At 44.0% G+C, this 17,359-nt stretch overlaps 1 protein-coding gene across 5 annotated transcripts in view; it reads left to right on the plus strand.

Annotated features, from left to right (window-relative positions):
* Window positions 1-17,359, plus strand: part of MDFIC (MyoD family inhibitor domain containing) — a 217,121-nt gene that overhangs the window by 46,353 nt on the left and 153,409 nt on the right. For all 5 annotated transcript variants that reach the window (XR_012753038.1, XM_075345029.1, XM_075345027.1 and 2 more), the window contains exon 2: window positions 7,667-7,818. Coding sequence is in view for 4 of the 5 variants with exons in the window: in XM_075345029.1 (XP_075201144.1) it covers window positions 7,725-7,818 (94 nt within the window). In the remaining variant the exon portion in view is untranslated. The remainder of the gene's footprint in view (window positions 1-7,666; window positions 7,819-17,359) is intronic.

The raw sequence follows: 17,359 nt of genomic DNA on the forward strand, positions 1-17,359 counted from the left end.
TCGCCTCCAAAAAACGCAATTTACCTGCATATATAATGGTTTTCTGCAGCAAAATAGTGTTTGAAACATGTCTGGCAGGGTTACTAGAAAATCATCTAAAGTTATTTTCTTTCTGCAGCCGCTTGCTTTCAGTTATTGGGGAGTGTAAGCAGTGGTTACAGTAAGTGTGATCACTCCCATGGCACCTTGACCTCTGCACACATACTGCACAGGAGGCAGCACGCTCATCATATAATGAACAGTGACTGTAACCTCTCCTTGCCCTCCCTGATGACTGAAAGCAGATGAAGGCAGAATGACTCCACTTTCTTTCTGTAGCCACTGCTGTGGTAAGCCTGCCAAACATGACTTCAATGCTGTTTACCTGCAGATTACTACAATTCTTGGAGATGGAGTATTTGTAAGTGACAGGTCTCCCTTGCAGTAGTTGGCATAAAATTACATTTTGTTATTTTACATTATAGGACTATTTCCAATATATCACAGTACACCCTTCACATTTTGCAAATAATTTATTACAACTTTTTATGTGACAGCATTGACAATATGACACTTTAATACAATGAGTAGTCATTGTACAGCTTGTGTAACAGTGTAAATTTGGTGTGCCCTCTAAATAGCTAAACACACAGCCATTAATGTCTAAACCACTTGCAACAAAAGTGAGTACACCCCTAAATGAAAATGGCTAAATTGAGCCCAAAGTGTCAATATTTTGTGTGGCTACCTACAATCATTTCCAATCATTGCCTTAAAGGGAACCAAACATCAGCATTTTCCTATATAAGGTGCAGCCAGTGCAGTACTGGCACTATCAGGAACATTGTGTACATTACATACCATTAGTGGGCAGCTCGGGTGTTTTAGGCTGTGAAATTCAACTTTATAAAGTTTGAAAATTCATGCACTTTTTGATTGACATGTGCACCTCTGCTGCTAATGTCTGGGCGGGTTATGCACGTGTATCCCCGCCGCCTGTTCCTTCCTCCCTCCCCCTGGCCGTATGTAAATTTCTAATCTTCAGTTACACGGCGGCGGATTTAGCGCCTGCGCATAGCGCTCATCTCCGGCGCCGTGTTTCTGATTCTGAAGCCCGCAGCATTATGGTGCATGAGAGGGCGGCGCATGCGCCCTCGCTTCTTCAGATCTGTTGTGACCGCGGGAGCGCGCGCGGTCACAACAGGACTGGAAAACAGCTGATCTTACCGATTAGCTGCAGCAGACGATATTGTAGCAGACCTCTGCTGCAGCTAATCAGGGTAAGATCAGCTGTGCTGATTGCATGCACTGCCCTCTCATGTACCATAATACTTTGGGCTTCAGAAACATGGCGCCGGAGATGAGCGCTATGTGCAGGCGCTAACTCCAACGCCGTGTAACTGAAGATTAGAAATTTACATACGGCCAGAGGGAGGGAAGAACAGGCGGCGGGGATACATGTGCATAACCAGCCCGGACATTAGCAGCAGAGATGCACACGTCAATCAAAAAGTGCATGAATTTTCAAACTTTATAAAGTTGAATTTCACAGCCTAAACACCCGAACTGCCCACTAATGGTATGTACACAATGTGCCTGATAGTGCCAGTACTGCACTGGCTGCACCTTTATATAGGAAAATGCTGATGTTTGGTTCCCTTTAACTCTCTTGGGCTTGGAGTTCACTAGAGCTTCACAGATTCCCACTGGAATCCTCTTCACTCCTTCATGACAAAATCACGGAGCTGGTGGATATTAGAGACCTTGTACTCCTCCACCTTCTGTTTGAGGATGTCCCACACGCTCTCAATAGGGTTTAGGTTGGGAGACATGCTTGGCCAGTCCAACAACTTTACCCTCAGCTTCTTTAGCAAGGCAGTGGTCGTCTTGGAGATTTGTTTGGGATTATGTTTGAATATGATGGTAGGGGATCATGCTTTGTTTCAGTATCTCACAGTACAAGTTGTCATTAATGTTTTCCCTCAATGAATTGTAGCTCCCCATAGCTGGCAGCACTCATGACACTCCCACCACCATGCTTAACTGTAGGCAGGAAACACTTGTCTTTGTTCTCCTCACCTGGTTGCTGTCACATACTTGACACAATCTGAACCAAAAAAGTTTTATCTTGGTCTCATCAGACCACAGCACATGGTTCTAGTAATCCATGCCCTTAGTCTGCTTGTATTCAGCAAACTGTTTGCTGGCTTTCTTGTGCAAAATCTTTAGAAGAGGTTTCCTCCTGGGGAGACAGCCATTCAGACCAATGTGATGCAGTGTGCGGCGTATGGCCTGAGTACTGAAAGGCTGACCCCCCCCCCCCCCCCCCTTTAATGTCTGAAACAATGTTGGCAGCACTTGTATGTCTATTCTGAAAAGAAAACCTCTGGAATAATACTGAGCATGTGTGCTCATCTTCTTTGGTCGACCATTGCAAGGCTTGTTCTAAATGGATCATTTCTTGTTAAACTGCTGCATGGTCTTGGCAACCGTGCTGCTACTCAGTCTCAGGGTGTTGGCAATCTTCTTACAGCTTAAGGCTAAGTTCACATTTCCGTTGTTTTGTATCAGTCACATGCGTCGCTTGACGCATGTGACTGATGCGCTGTTCAACACTGTACAACGGATGACAGGACAGGTGAGTGTAGGACTGCAGGACAGGTGTGTGTGTGTGTATACACATGCTGAATGCGGGAGGGGGCGGATCCGAGCGGGGGCGGGGCCAGGCCCTGAGGATGTCAGTGTCAGTGCTGCGGTCTGCATGGCTGGGGACAGGTGAGTGTATCTGTGAGTGAGTGTGTGTGTGCATGTATGTATGTATGTGTGTACACATGCGGAGTGTGGGAGGGGGCGGAGCCGAGCGGGGGGCGGGGCCAGACGAGGGTGTCAATGGCAGTGCTTGTCTGCATGGTTGGGGACAGGTGTGTGTGTGTGTGTGTACATACATGTGCGGAGGGGGCGGGGCCGAGCGGGGAAGTGTCGGCCTCCCTGCACACGTAACCAGACTAAATATCGGGTAGCAAAGCACCCGATATTTACCTTGGTTACCCGATATTTACCTTGGTTACGGGCCTACACCACTTAGCGCTGGCTCCTTGCACCGTAACCAGGGTAAATATCGGGTAACCAACCAAAGCTGGTGACGTGTGCAGGGAGCCAGAGAGCATGCGCAGCGAAATCCGACGGATCTCGCTGCTCAAAAAACGTTACATGCTGCGTTCCTCCCGCCCGGCGGTCAGTCGTTCCACGACTGATCAGTTGGGCGGAGGGTGCAACGCAGCATCATCAGTCACAATCCGCTGCTCATAAAAGTCTATGGGAGCAACGGAATCCGCTAAACGGATTCCGTTGTTTACAAGAGCAGCGGATTGTGACTGATACATTTTAGCGGAAATGTGAACTTAGCCTTAGCCATCCTTATGTAGAGCAACAATTCTCTCTTTTTTTTTTTTTTTTTTTTTTTTTTTTAAGATCCTCAGAGAATTTTTTGCAATAGGGAGCGATGTTGAACTTCCAGTGACCAGTATGAGACCACACTTATCACACGTCCTCCATTCACACCTGAGACCATTTTTCGTGTACTCCCTTTTGTTTCCGGCGCTTTAGACCTTAATGGCTGTGTGATGAGTTATTTAGAGGGCACACCAAATGTACACTGTTATACAAGTTGGTTGTACACTGATTACTTTACATTGTATCAAAGTGTCATATCTTCAGTGTTGTCCCATGAAAAGATATCATAAAATATTTACAAAAATATGAGCGGTGTACTTCTACTGTGTGTCCTAAAAGATAAGAAACCTAGAAGTGTTGATGAGCAAAGCTGTACAGGGTGCAGCTGTAGCATTCCCAGCCGGACCCACCTTTCCAGAGCTGCTAAGGTTACAGCAGTCTTTTGTTTATCAAATACATCAAGTGTTTCTACTAGTTTAGACCGTCTAGTATTTATAGCATGAGGCAGACTTATTAATGTCTTTTATAATAGTGCCACATAAAGACAAGTAATAAATGGCATAAATAACATCCAATTTGTTCCTTTCTATGTTCTTTTTATACCTCCACAATACATTTTTGGAATAATCGCCATAGTGAATAAGGAACACAGACTCCAGTGCAATCAGTGCATATGCTCCAGTTGGAGGCAGGAATGCTGTAGCAGAGGGGCAGAGACGCTGGCCTGACATGGACCTGATGATTCAAGGTCTGCACCTGTGGCGATGTTTTGGGGGAATGCTTCTGAAATGCTTGAGAAAGGGGGCGCTCCCCCAAAACGTCGCCACAGGTGCAGACCTTGAATCATTAGGTCCATGTCAGGCCAGCGTCTCTGCCCCTCTGCTACAGCATTCCTGCCTCCAACTGGAGCATATGCACTGATTGCACTGTAGTCTGTGTTCCTTATTCACTATGGCGATTATTCCAAAAATGTATTGTGGATGTATGAAAAGGCCTTAGGCTGCTTTCACACCTCCGGTTTTTCCTGTGCAGCACAATCCGGCACTTTGCAGGAAAAACGCAACCGTTTTTTTTTTTGCCGCCGGTTGCGTTTTTCCTGCATAGACTTTAATTAGTGCCGCATTGTGCCACATGGGCTTGCGTTCCGTCCGTTTTTTGCCGCATGCGGCAGATTTAGCCGATGCGGCAGCCGGATGGAACGTTGCCTGGCACGTTTTTTTGTGCGGCAAAAAAACCCGCATCACGCCGCATCCGGCCGATGCGGCGCATTTTTCAATGCATGCCTATGGACGCCGGATGCGGCGCAAACCGCATCCGGCTGCCACATGCGGTTTTTGCCACTGCGCATGCTCAGTAGCGTGCAGCAAGCGGCAAAAACCAGACAGGCCGCATTTAAAAAACTTATGCAAAGGATGCGACTTTTTCGCCGCATCCGTTGCATAGGTTTTAGAGCCGGACTGGCCGGCTCTGCACCTACCGGATGTGTGAAAGCAGCCTGAGGATGCTTTCACACATCAGTTTTTTGCAATCAGGCATAATGTATGAAAATAGCAACAAAAAGGATAATATCCTCCAAAAATTAAGTATTACTCACAGCAAGTTGGGCTACAGTGTGTACATTGCCCAGGCCAAAAACTAGTGCTCTACCAGGATACAGCTAAACCCCCACTAAAGTGGAAGCATCACATGAAATGGAGGGGGGCGAATGCGAATGCTAGAGCACTAGTTTTTGGCCTGGGCGATGTACACACTGCAGCCCAACTTGCTGTGAGTAACAATCAGGCACAATCCGGCGCTTTGCAGAAAAAACGCATCTGGATGCGTTTTTTCCTCATGGACTTGCATTAGCACCGGATTGTGCCGCATGGCCTTGCGTTGCTTCCGTTTTTTTGCCGGATGTGGAACATTTAGCCGATGCGGCGGCCGCATGGAACGTTGCATGCAGCGTTTTTTGTCTGCGGCGGAAAACCGTGATTGTGATTTACAATGCAAGCCTATGGACGCCGTATGCAGCGTCCTGCGGCAAAAAACGCATCCAGCGGTGCGGATGCGTTTTTTTTAACTGCGCATGCTCCGTACCATACCGGATCCGTAAAAAAACGGACGGACCGCATGGAAAAACTTATGCAACGGATCCGTTTTTTTCGCCGCATCCGTTGCATAGACTTTTGAGCCTGATGCAAAAAAAACTGGTGTGTGAAAGCAGCCTTATTCACTATGGCGATTATTACAAAATTGATATTTATCCCATGAATTGATTTTGTTGATGTATGAAAAGAACATACAATTTGTTTTTATATATTTTTTTTTTTTCTTTCTTATTTGCTGTGTGGAGACACTTCTGCATTGCGGCATAAGGTGCTTATTAAATGGATTTGGTTTGATTAGGGAAAAAAACCCTTCACTGTTATAAGGCTATGTGCACACAGAGGGTTTTTGTCTTTTTTTTTGTCACAAAACTGCATGCAAATACTTCACACAGGGCATTTTATATTGCGTTTTTGAGGTTGCAAAGATGCACCTAAATGCATGCATTTCCTTCTCCCAGCAAAGTCTATGGGATTTCTATTTTACTGTCTACACATTGCATCTTTTGTTGGCTGCATCTTGTCTGCGTTTTTGAAGATACAGCATGTCAATTCTTTTTCTCGTTTTCCAGCATTTTTGAGCCCTTCCAGTCAATAGATTTGACTTAAAAAACGCATTGGGTAAAAAAACACATTGCGGTTTTGGGACAAACTCTGCATCATTGTGGTTTAAAAAAATGCCACGTGTGAACATATCCTTAAATTCAATGAGAATCCTGAGATTTTGTGCAGATTACTTTTTATCCCTTGTAGATTTAGTGCAGAAATAAATCTGCCACATGTGAGTTCTTTCAGTGTTTTTGCAGCGTTTTTCCACCCATAGAATACACGTGGCAAAAAAACACTCATTTTTTCAGCCAAGAGATGCCCTCAGCCCACCAGTCCACGACCAGTGCCCACTTCAGTGTAGATGTTGCTTGCTGCACACACTTTGCATATACTATAGTCTGATTCCATACTGCATGATCTTATTTTCCTTTTGCCATTATCTTCAAGTGGTATGTCTCCTATAGAGATCTGCTCACATGATTTCATCCTCTTTTTGGTAGGTCATGTTCGTATAATGTGATACATTGACGGACACAGACAGAAAAGGGCCCCTGTGCAAGAACAATATATGGGCCCTTTGCATTCCAATAACTCAGCATAATGTACAATTTCACCTGCCTTGGAGGTAGAAATGTATCCCCTTACCACTTTGGCCCCTGTGCACCCGCACAGGTTGCACCATTGTTACGTCCGCCTCTGGAGTGCTGTGAACTGTATAATATCCGAGACCAATGGTTACAGTGTCTATTTTTCTGTCTTCCACACATGAAACATCAGGGTACTCAAAACTGTCTGAACTGTCAATCTTGTCTGGATGAGAAACCTGTCTGATTCAGTCGGGTCATATGAGAATACATCCTTCTGTTCTACACTATAATGTGGAACTCTTTATACAGTCTTTCACCAACAATTACATTATAAACCGTACATGCCTACCTATAGCTGCAGAAATGTAGATCATAACTTTTTTTTTTTTTCCTTCCTCTGTTCAGAGGCTGCAAGGTGCCAAAATCATTGGTGTCTAATGGGTTAAACTGATGTGCCACCTACGGGACTGCATATATATATATATATATATATATATATATATATATATATATATATATATATATATATATATATATATATATATATAATTTATTATTATTTTTTTTATTTTTTTCAATCACTGTTTTATGTGCAGGTGGTTATCGTTAGAGGATTAGTAAACCTGCTGCCATATAGTCCTGCATATTTATGTGCGCTTTATAACCCTGCCCCCACCACTGATTGGCAGCTTTCTGACTACATACAGTGCACACAGCTGTCAATCAGAGGTGTGGGCGGGGTTATTAAGAACTCAGCAAGCAGGGAACTGCTAGATCTGCACCTAGTTATCAGTTTAGTCATATAATGTAGCAATTTTACACAGTAAATGTGCAGCGAATACTCTCCATGCGAATATAGCTCTGCAGGTACTAGTAGACCAAAGTAATTAGCCTGAAACATCTCAATCGCACTTGCATTTGTATACTACATATGGATGTTGGTGGGCTGTGTGAATACGCATTGTATTTTGTATAATCAGTCCTGTGTTTTGTTTTCTTTCTTTCATGCAGTGCTTTCTACAGACTTGTCTTTGGTTACATTTGTGTTTCTTGCGGAGAGACCTGGCAGATGTCCCAAGTGAAAGAACCTTTTTCTCCAGGGCCTAGAGGGCCCGAGCAAGATACTTCAGCTGAAGACAGCCTCTTGATCTCCATCCCCCTGGGTAAATCTGACATATTTATATGCATGTCTTGTCTTCCCTACTTTGTGCACTTCCTTGAAATTCATATACGTTTAACCCTAAAATATGTAATGGAACAATAGGTAGCCAGATTGGCAAATTATAATTTTTTAGCTTCAAGTCACCACCATACAGTAAGGAAAATACCCAATAGTAACAAAGTGTGGCAAAGCTTGACCTAAACACGCTGCATGGTGCCATCTTTTTGTTACTCTTTTTGGAAAGGCATGAACACAACGATGATTGGGTGCTACAATTCTCCTTGTCAGTAGGGTGTTTGCCTACAATAAGCTCTTACTGGTTACTGGACATGAGCAGTTGTGTGGACACTGCATTTCTAAAGGATACCAATGAAAATCTTTTGTCATTTCATTCGTATATATCAATGAATAATAGTAAGAGTCACAGCACAACAGAAAGTTCTTATACAAAAGGCTTCAGAAATCTATTTTATGGCGAATGCAAACATTTGCCAAAACCAGTAAGACAGGAGATAACACAAGGACTAGGAGGAGATAAGACAATAAAGGACTTTTAGCCTTGGGGTGAGTGCCACAGTTCTTTCTATGTTTTGTTACTTGGTAATATTTTGGACTTGTGGCTGTGATAGAGCTGGCTTAAGGTACTGTCACACATAACGAGATCGCTAGCGAGATTGCAGCTGAGTCAGGGTTTCTGTGACGCAGTAGCGATCCTGTTAGCGATCTTGTTATGTGTGACACCTACCAGCGATCAGGCCCTTGCTGTGAGATCTCTAGTCATTGCAGAATGGTCCAGGTCATTTTCTTCAAAGGCGATGTCCTGCTGGGCAGGACACATCGCTGTGTTTGACACTGTGTGACAGGGTCACAGTGACTGCTGAGATCGTTATACAGGTCGCTACTGCGACCTGTATTGTTCCTGCATCGCTGGTAAGGTCTGACTGTGTGACATCTCACCTGCGACCTCCCAGCGACTTACCTGCGATCCCTATCAGGTCGCATCGTTTTCGGTATCGCTGGTAAGTCGTTGTGTGTGACTGGGATTTTAGAATCTGAACAGCTGAAGATGTGTGTACATGTAAGCTCTATATGTTCAGTACCAATCCATTTCTTTCATTTGCAGTATGTTAGGAGAGTTGACACATGGTGTTTTCAATTTGTATTCAGCTTGATTATTTATGTAAATCCATAAAAAATACCTTCTGATAGCTCAATTTCTTAAGGACCTGTTTCTGGTACATAGTGCTTGGTGAGCTTGTAGCACAAGTGCCTTTCCTTTTAGGCCTCGTTCAGATGTCCAATATTCTCATACAAGTGCTATCCGTGGATTTCATGGATGGCACTCTTACCTGCAATAGTCTTTGTGTTTTTTTTTTTTTTTTGTTTTTTTTTTTTTTCTCTCTATGTATGAGAGAGACTGACGCTTGGATCAAACAAAAAATTGGTCCATTTTTGTTCTACATGGAAAATACTGATGTCTGACTGAGCCCATGATCTGTTAATTTTCACAGGTTGGGTGGTCAAGGGTTAATGACTTGCCCCAGGGCTATGGGGTACTCGGTCCCGAGCAGTGTATTTACTGGGACAGTTCACTGGGTGGCCGTTGCCCAGTTCCGTGACCCTAGGGGTCGCTTGAAAGGGGTATTTTACATGGGAATGATAATAAAGTTTTTGTCGTGACGCCACCTGTGGTGCGCAGCCAGGTAGGGGGCCGCCGCTGGAAGGGTTCTTCTCACCGGGGGTCGATGTTGATTGCAGCCAAGATGGAGTCACTCCCCACAGGCGGAGTGGGTACCCCGAGAGGATGGCTGGCTGGCTGGTAGTGGGCCGTGGGCACTGGAGCGCGGGACGGTGTCGCCAGTAAATAATGGAAACAAGGCAAGAGCTCCGGTTCAGGTGTTTACTCATTGGTTAGGAGATTGCCCGAGAGCGTACTGGTTCACTGCTGGTAAGTCTCTGATTATCTGGTGCAAGTTCCAGGTAGTTACCGGTGTCAGTGTAAATGTCCTGTTTGTCCTCGCTGTCCAGCGACTGGCAGAAGGAACCTGGGCTGAGCTCCAGCTCACAAGCCTCAGGTTCCACAACAGAGAGATGAGCTGTGTCTCGTCCCACCAGCACTGGTGCAATAGGTTGATTCATGACAATTTCCCACTAAAAGAAACCTTATAGCTCAAAATTTTATATCAGCATGCCACCAGTTTTCAATTTGCCACCGCTTCGTAGATGCGGTTCCTACCTCTGGACACACTTGTTTGAACATTAGTCTCAGGTCGCCAGCATGTAGATTTAGCGTGGATGGTCAATTGACCACTCGTGCGCTGGTCTCTTTATTTGACGAGTTAGCATGCTAGCATACTTTGTTGTTTCCAGAAGTCCCATAGCAGTGAGGAGAAGAGATCCGTGCATAGCTGCAGCCACCTAACTGGGTAAGGCCGGTTTCACACATCCGGCTTTTTGCCGTTTTACCGGATCCGGCGCTCTCCCGTACAGATAATACAGTACAATGACAGCGCTGTAACTTCCGGGTCACATGCGCCGGTCACATGACCGCATGTGACCGGCGCTTGTTGCTCTGTCATTGTACTGTATTAACTGTACGGGAGAGCGCCGGATCCGGCAAAACGGCAAAAAGCCGGATGTGTGAAACCGGCCTAAGCAGGGCTAAGACAGAAGTATTGGATATTATCTAGTGGAGACACCATAAAAGTCTCAGTTGGGAATATCCTTTTTATCTTTAACATTGGTATAGTAGCACTTGATTCTCGGCTTCATGGCTTTAGCTTTATTGATCACATTTGACTTACAGCTGGGTGACTGATGTAACTTTGGAGTGTTTATCACTTTCTTTTCCTATGTGATGTAGTTGTTCCTGATTTTCTTGTTTGGTGTGTATATGTGTACAATATCTGTTTTGATAAGCAACAGTTTCGGGACTGATGGTATCACACCCAATACTAACAATGTTTTTTTTTTTTTTCTCCTAAAACATACACTTCCTGCAGATTTACCTCTGTACAGTTAACCAGACATGACCTCTCTATAACACCGCTCAGGCAGGTTGTCTCATGGGAAAGTTTGAATGACACAATGTAGCAGTCATGTACAAATCACACTTTTTGTGTTGTGTGTGTGTGTGGTGTTTTTTTTTCTTTTTAATTTTGCAAATTCTGGAATTGCTTTTCCAACTTTCTAGTCACTTGGGAATGATGTCACAATGTGACTGCTGGATAGCAAGGGACAGGGGGCTCCTATACTGTCCCTCACGCTAGTGGACTCTAAGCTCTCTCTAACCTCAGGGTTACCCCTAATGGTGGTGGAGATGCCTGGCTATTCTCCTGAGCAGGGCTGATCTGTTCCCATCCCCCAGGAAAGAAAGGGGCAACACAGATTCAGACAGAGAAAAACCAAAACTCAGACACTTTGTAAGCTCATAGGAATAAACCGTAAGAAACTAAGGAGAACAGCAAGAGAAGACAGCAACAAAAGGATAACAAGGGTTACCACCATAACTGCTCACAGCAATAAAGCATTACAACCACAATTAGGTCTCAATAATACCTAGTTAATATTATTATATATTACATAGGTTGAAAAAAGACCTAGGTTCATCAAATTCAACTTTCTCCACCAATTATACATTTCGTGACTAAGGGGCACTTTGCACACTGCGACATCGCAGGCCGATGCTGCGATGCCGAGTGCGATAGTGCCCGCCCCCGTCGCAGCAGCGATATGTGGTGATAGCTGGCGTAGCGAAAATTATCGCTACGCCAGCTTCACACACACACCTGCCGTGCGACGTCCCTGTGGCCGGCGACCCGCCTTCTTGTTAAGGGGGCGGGTCGTGCGGCGTCACTGCGACGTCACATGGCAGGCAGCCAATCGGAGCGGAGGGGCGGAGATGAGCAGGATGTAAACATCCTGCCCATCTCCTTCCTTCCGCATATCCTACGGAAGCCGCAGTGACGCCGGTAGGAGATGTTCCTCGCTCCTGCGGCTTCACACACAGCGATGTGTGCTGCCGCAGGAGCGAGGAACAACATCGGACCATCGCGTCGGCGTAATTATGAATTACGCCGACGCTGTACCGATGATACGATTACGACGCTTTTGCGCTCGTTAATCGTATCATCCAGGCTTTACACACTGCGATGTCGCATGCGATGCCGGAAGTGCGTCATTTTCAATTTGACCCCACCGACATCGCACCTGCGATGTCGCAGTGTGCAAAGCCCGCCTAAATCTTTTATACCCGCCAACGTTGTTACAGCTTTTCATATTCACAGACCTATATGAGCAAGGTTCATATTCTACATATGCCATCATTTTTAATCCACTTTCAAATACACCTAGGAGCTAGAAGAAGAGCTCTTCTACTGTAGTGTGTGTCTAACTTATTAGTTCCAGCCTTTTTGTAGCAGTGAATGGGTCATTGTTTTGACAAGTAAAACACAGCTCTATATGACTTCTTCCTTTTAATTGACACGCAGGGCTTCCTATGGCCTGAGTGAATAGATCAAGTGTTGTTTGTATTTAACCCCTGACGCCTGGAGTGATTTGGGCTTCATTGCTTGAAATGTATGAGAAGTACTAGTTCAATGTCTAGAACAGTTATTCAAGTGATCTTCATTCTCCCTGCGTTCTTGGGTTGTTCTTAGCTGTGTGTATGCATTGTATTGTCTTCTATGAATAAGATATCTGATGAAGTTATCTACTCTCTAACTTGTTGGAATTCCTGGAAAATGTTGTTTAAAATTGAATAAACTATAGCTTTACACATGTAGTGTGACATGCTCATGTGAAAGTCTGCAGCTCAGCCCCTTCAGTTTGGAAGGCCCCTCTGGCAGATCTACTGTGCAGTGTGAAGTCATGAGTTAATGTCTTTGGCTTCCCAGTCGCTGATTATAAAGCTGAAATGCCAGATGTGTACAGGAAATAGTCGTGAATATAAAGTGTATCATTCTCTGAAACAGTGGGGCACTCTCTGAACAAAACTTCATTTTATTATTTATTTACCGGGCTGCTTGTCAAGTTGGTTTTCAGAATGTTTTGTTAACTACTCAGCTTTACACAAGACCTCAGTTTCAAATTTCTGCAAGATAGTTGTTACACTGCTTCAATGGCAACTTTCTGGACTTTGTGATGTTTGGCCATCGTTTACAATGTTGATATAGTATAAATTTATTTTGTGCCTCTTTTGTTTTTTTTTTTTTTTGTTTTTTTTTTTGTCGTAATGTGTACTTTTATGTTAAAGTGTGTGTCTATTTTAACCATTTAACGTCATTCTGTCTGCACTTCTTTTGCTACCATAGTATAAAGTGATATGTTCAAATATGAAGGCCAGTAAAATTTGCGAACTGTAAAATTATTTGAAAATGTCAAGTGTGTTCTATGGGGCTATATTTTGTCCTCCTATAGGGTTAAGCACTTAACGGCCGGTAATTGCTAACTACTTGCTTATTCTTCTCTGTGACGATGTCTCCTGGTTCAGAATGATCTTGGACCAAACCTGGTGGCAATTTTCCTGCTTCCCATGATGTCACATCGAAAGCAGTTTCTTCTCTTCTGCTCTGTCAACTGGACTTCACTACCAACGTCATGTTGACTGTCATCTCCTCGCTCCCTTAGGCTGAACAAGCTGTGAACCAATATGACGTCGGCAGTGACATCACGTCAACAGAGTAAAGAGGAAGAGAAGACACTATTATCTGTGACTACAGAAGTAGAGAAATCTCCTCCTGGATAGTCTGTGACTGAGTTGGGAAAGATCTGTTGCGTTGTAGAAAATGTTACCTGTTGATAAGGGCTTGGCCCCATAGGAAAAAAAAAAAGTCCTGGATAACCCCTTGAGTGTAAATATTTTCTAATGATTTATTGTAATAGTACTCATACAACACTTTGTCTTCCTGCCTTTCCTTATAATCTAATATTTTAATGGTATATCTTACACCAGGTCATAGCAACATGTGGGGATGATAGCAGGAAATATGTGGCGTAGCGTTATTTACAAGAACTTTGAAATTGTTTTTGACTCCAATAGTGATTTTTCTGTGTTCATTTATATTGGCCCCCAATCTCACAGATTGCTCCTGATGCTGTCTTCTCTCAGTAACATACTGTTTATCTTGGCCCCCTCTCTCACCACTGTTTTTCTTTTTATCATACAGAGAGCCCTAATGCACCCGATTTCTCTCATAACGTGCACTCTTTCAGTCTTCTCTTACAATGACCAGAGAATTCATTGGAGGTATCTTTTGCTTGTCATTATTTTCTACCCTTTTCGCAAACTCCGGAGTTGCTTTTCCAACTTATTAGTCTTGTGGGAATGATGTCACGATGTGACTGCAGGATAGCGAGGGACAGGCTATCGCTCTTTCTTTATCTCCGTTCAATAAAGCAATAGCGAAACGTGTGTCAGGGATGTGCGGTGGTCTCTCTGACAGTGTCATGATGGGTAAATATCTCTACCATATGATTAGGATTATCTAGTCTGTATTTTCTTGTTTCTGGGAAATAAGTTGAGCCATTGGCGTATATAGTATCATACTAACCTCGGGTAATCGGCCTTATGTTTCCCCTCTCACAATCAGGAATTAGTCTATTACTATTTGCGCTGTATAAGGCCAATATACTCCTTTTCACTTTGTTTTCAGTAGACACTAGAGAAACCATCTAATCAGTGCCCTTACCCCACTACCTCATTGATGTATTTTGCTATATTGTATTTTTGTAAGTTTTTTTTCTAATGTTGACATGCTTTTTACCAACTATATGATCTATTAAAATATTATGAATTTTACTATATGGTTTTGGCAAATTTCTTTGCCTTTTGTTTTGACTATCTGAGTTCATTGGGTCACCCAGTGATTGGGATGATGATGATCCCACATTATGTCCATGAGATGAAAATAATTTTCATACGTGTTATAGATTGGGTTGTTACTGACACGTCAATTGTAAGATACATTGCAGCGTGTAAAGCAGGCTTTAGACTTGCCAGTGTCACACTGACAGGAGCCCTGCCTGTTGCTAGCTCTATTAACCTACAGTACCTGGTAGACCTGGAGGTTGTTGCCATAAAAATGATCAGCTCCCCAGGATTAAGTCGTGGGTAGACCGATAGTGTGAGAGAGTGCGCCCTCTTCTTCTTGTAATCTTTTGATTGCTGTGATACCTGTTGATCGTAGTATCTGGATGGTTAAACTGCCAGGGATGGTGCTTGATTTTACTGCAGGAGGATGGTTGATACCGTGCTTCTCTGAAAATAAGACAGGGTCTTATTATATTTTTTTGCTCCAAAACATCTCCTAGGGGCTTCTTTTCAGGGAATGTGTTTTTTTTTTTTTTTGTACATGAACAATCTACATTTATTCTTGAACAAAAAAACCCCCAACATTTATTGAAGTAATCAACACAACTCTCCAAACCCTGTGTGTAACACTTGTATATCTCTGTATTAATCAATCCATCCATCCACACGCTGCAGATACACACCAGGCTGTCTCCTGTTCAGCTTTAGATTTCTGCAATTACTTTTGGTTGCATGATGTGATGTCCCAAAGGTCCTGAAGCAGTGTTATCGTCAGGATATTAACACTGAGGTCCCTGTGAAATTGCCCAGTTTGCCCTAATACCAGTCCTATATACCAGCCTGCCTCCCTTTCAGTTCTTTTAGATTCCTACAAGTAAGAGAACTTTGATTTACATCATGTCACATGAGTTTGTAAGGACCTTTGATGAAATCACAATCTTAACCTTGGAAAATAACTGCTGGGGTCTCTCAGAGAGTGAGGGCATAGAGAAATTGTACAGTTTGAGTCCCCCTAACACCGACCCTGACTGTATTTAGGGCTTATTTTTTGGAATGGGGCTTATATTTCAAGCATAGTCTAAAAATGGGGAAAAAACATGCTAGGGCTTTTTTTCGGGACAGGTCTTATTGTCGTTGAAGCACGGTAGTTAAAGAGCCGGTCCACTACATTGCATATTGGCCACATCGACTTAATGCTCAGAAAGAAGGCTTTTTCCAAATACTTTCTGTTGCCAATTCTGCCTGTGAGAGGCGCTATTGCTGGCCGCTCAGTCCCCATAATGTGGTCTAGGCTGCTGTGGCCTCTGATGTTACATCAAGTTCTGGAATTGGTTTGACCTGACATCACTTCTCACTGCCTCAAGGCGGGACCCAGTTTACCTAAGTGACTGGCTGTGGGCGGAGTTTCATTGCACGTAACAGCCCAGTGTTGCGTGTGCTTGCGGCGCTCTGTTAATGAAAGCAGTGAAGGAGAGCGCGAGTGCAATGCTGGGTTGTGACATGTGATGAAACTGCACCCACAGACCAGTTATTCAGGAAGTCCTGCCTCGGTGATGTCTGGTCAATTTCTAATTCTGGAACTTGATGTGACATCACTGGACATCAGAGGCCGCTGAAGTCCTGGTCCGCTCACAGGCAGAATTGGCAACATAAGGTATTTGGGTGAAAACATTCTTTCTCCGCTTTAAGTTGATGTAGCCACTATGCATTATAGTGGACCACCTCTTTAAGCTTAACTCTGATGAAGATCACATGCAGCACATGCTCTGGTGCCCGCATTATCTCTAAGGCCTGGGCCACTCTGGGAATTCCTGTGATCCTTGCATGACACTCGGCTCACGCTCCCAGCACAGCAGGAGCCGAGTGTAATGCAAGTGTCATTGCGACTGAGGTCCGATCTTGCAATCGGACCACAGCTGCGGGAGGCGGGCCTGCTCTGAGGAGGAGAGGGCTGGTGCTGAGTAGGAGAGGGAGGGATTTATCTCCCGCTCTCCTCCATTGCTGGCTACTGCCATTCTCACTCTGCACTCGCATTACACCGGTGTACCGCGAGTGCAGTGAGATATTATTTATTTTTTTCTCTCGCCCCATAGACTTGAATGGGTGCGAGGGAAACAAGGATCACATTACACCAGCAGCATGCTGCGACTATTTTCTTGGTCCGATCAGGGCTGAGAAAATAATCGCTCATGGGTGCTGGCACATAGGCTAATATTGGTCCGAGTGGAATGCGATGTTTTCCACTCTCTCGATTTTCATGCCGTGTTGCTTACGCCTAAGAGGTGCGGAAGGACCCTACAAAATATGGCATACTGGTATGTCCAATGCCAAGAAGGGCTTAAAATAAAACTGCAAAAGACACCCCTTTTTATGTATTGCTCTTGTAACCTAGCTATGGTTTCCAAAATGAAGATATTGTGGTGATGTACAAAGACCAGATTTGCTAGGCTTTGTCAACAAATTGTACCAAAATCTGTAGTTTTTGGACTGTGCCAGCTTTTTTGATGTTTACTCACTTTTTACACCTATCTTGACAGCATTAGAAAAAAAGGGGTAAGAGAAGTTGTAGAAACCCATAAATGAAAGCTCTGTTCACATCTTACATTGTAGGATGTTCTGGTGGCGTTCATGATACTGCAGTTACTAGAATTCTTGTATGTGAACTGGATTTATTTCATTTGTGTTTCCACATTTAAGTTTTCTGTTACTGGCGGCCTCGGGCAATTTCATG

The sequence above is a fragment of the Anomaloglossus baeobatrachus genome, chromosome 4 (genome assembly GCF_048569485.1).
Source record: "Anomaloglossus baeobatrachus isolate aAnoBae1 chromosome 4, aAnoBae1.hap1, whole genome shotgun sequence".
Lineage (NCBI taxonomy): Eukaryota > Metazoa > Chordata > Amphibia > Anura > Aromobatidae > Anomaloglossus > Anomaloglossus baeobatrachus.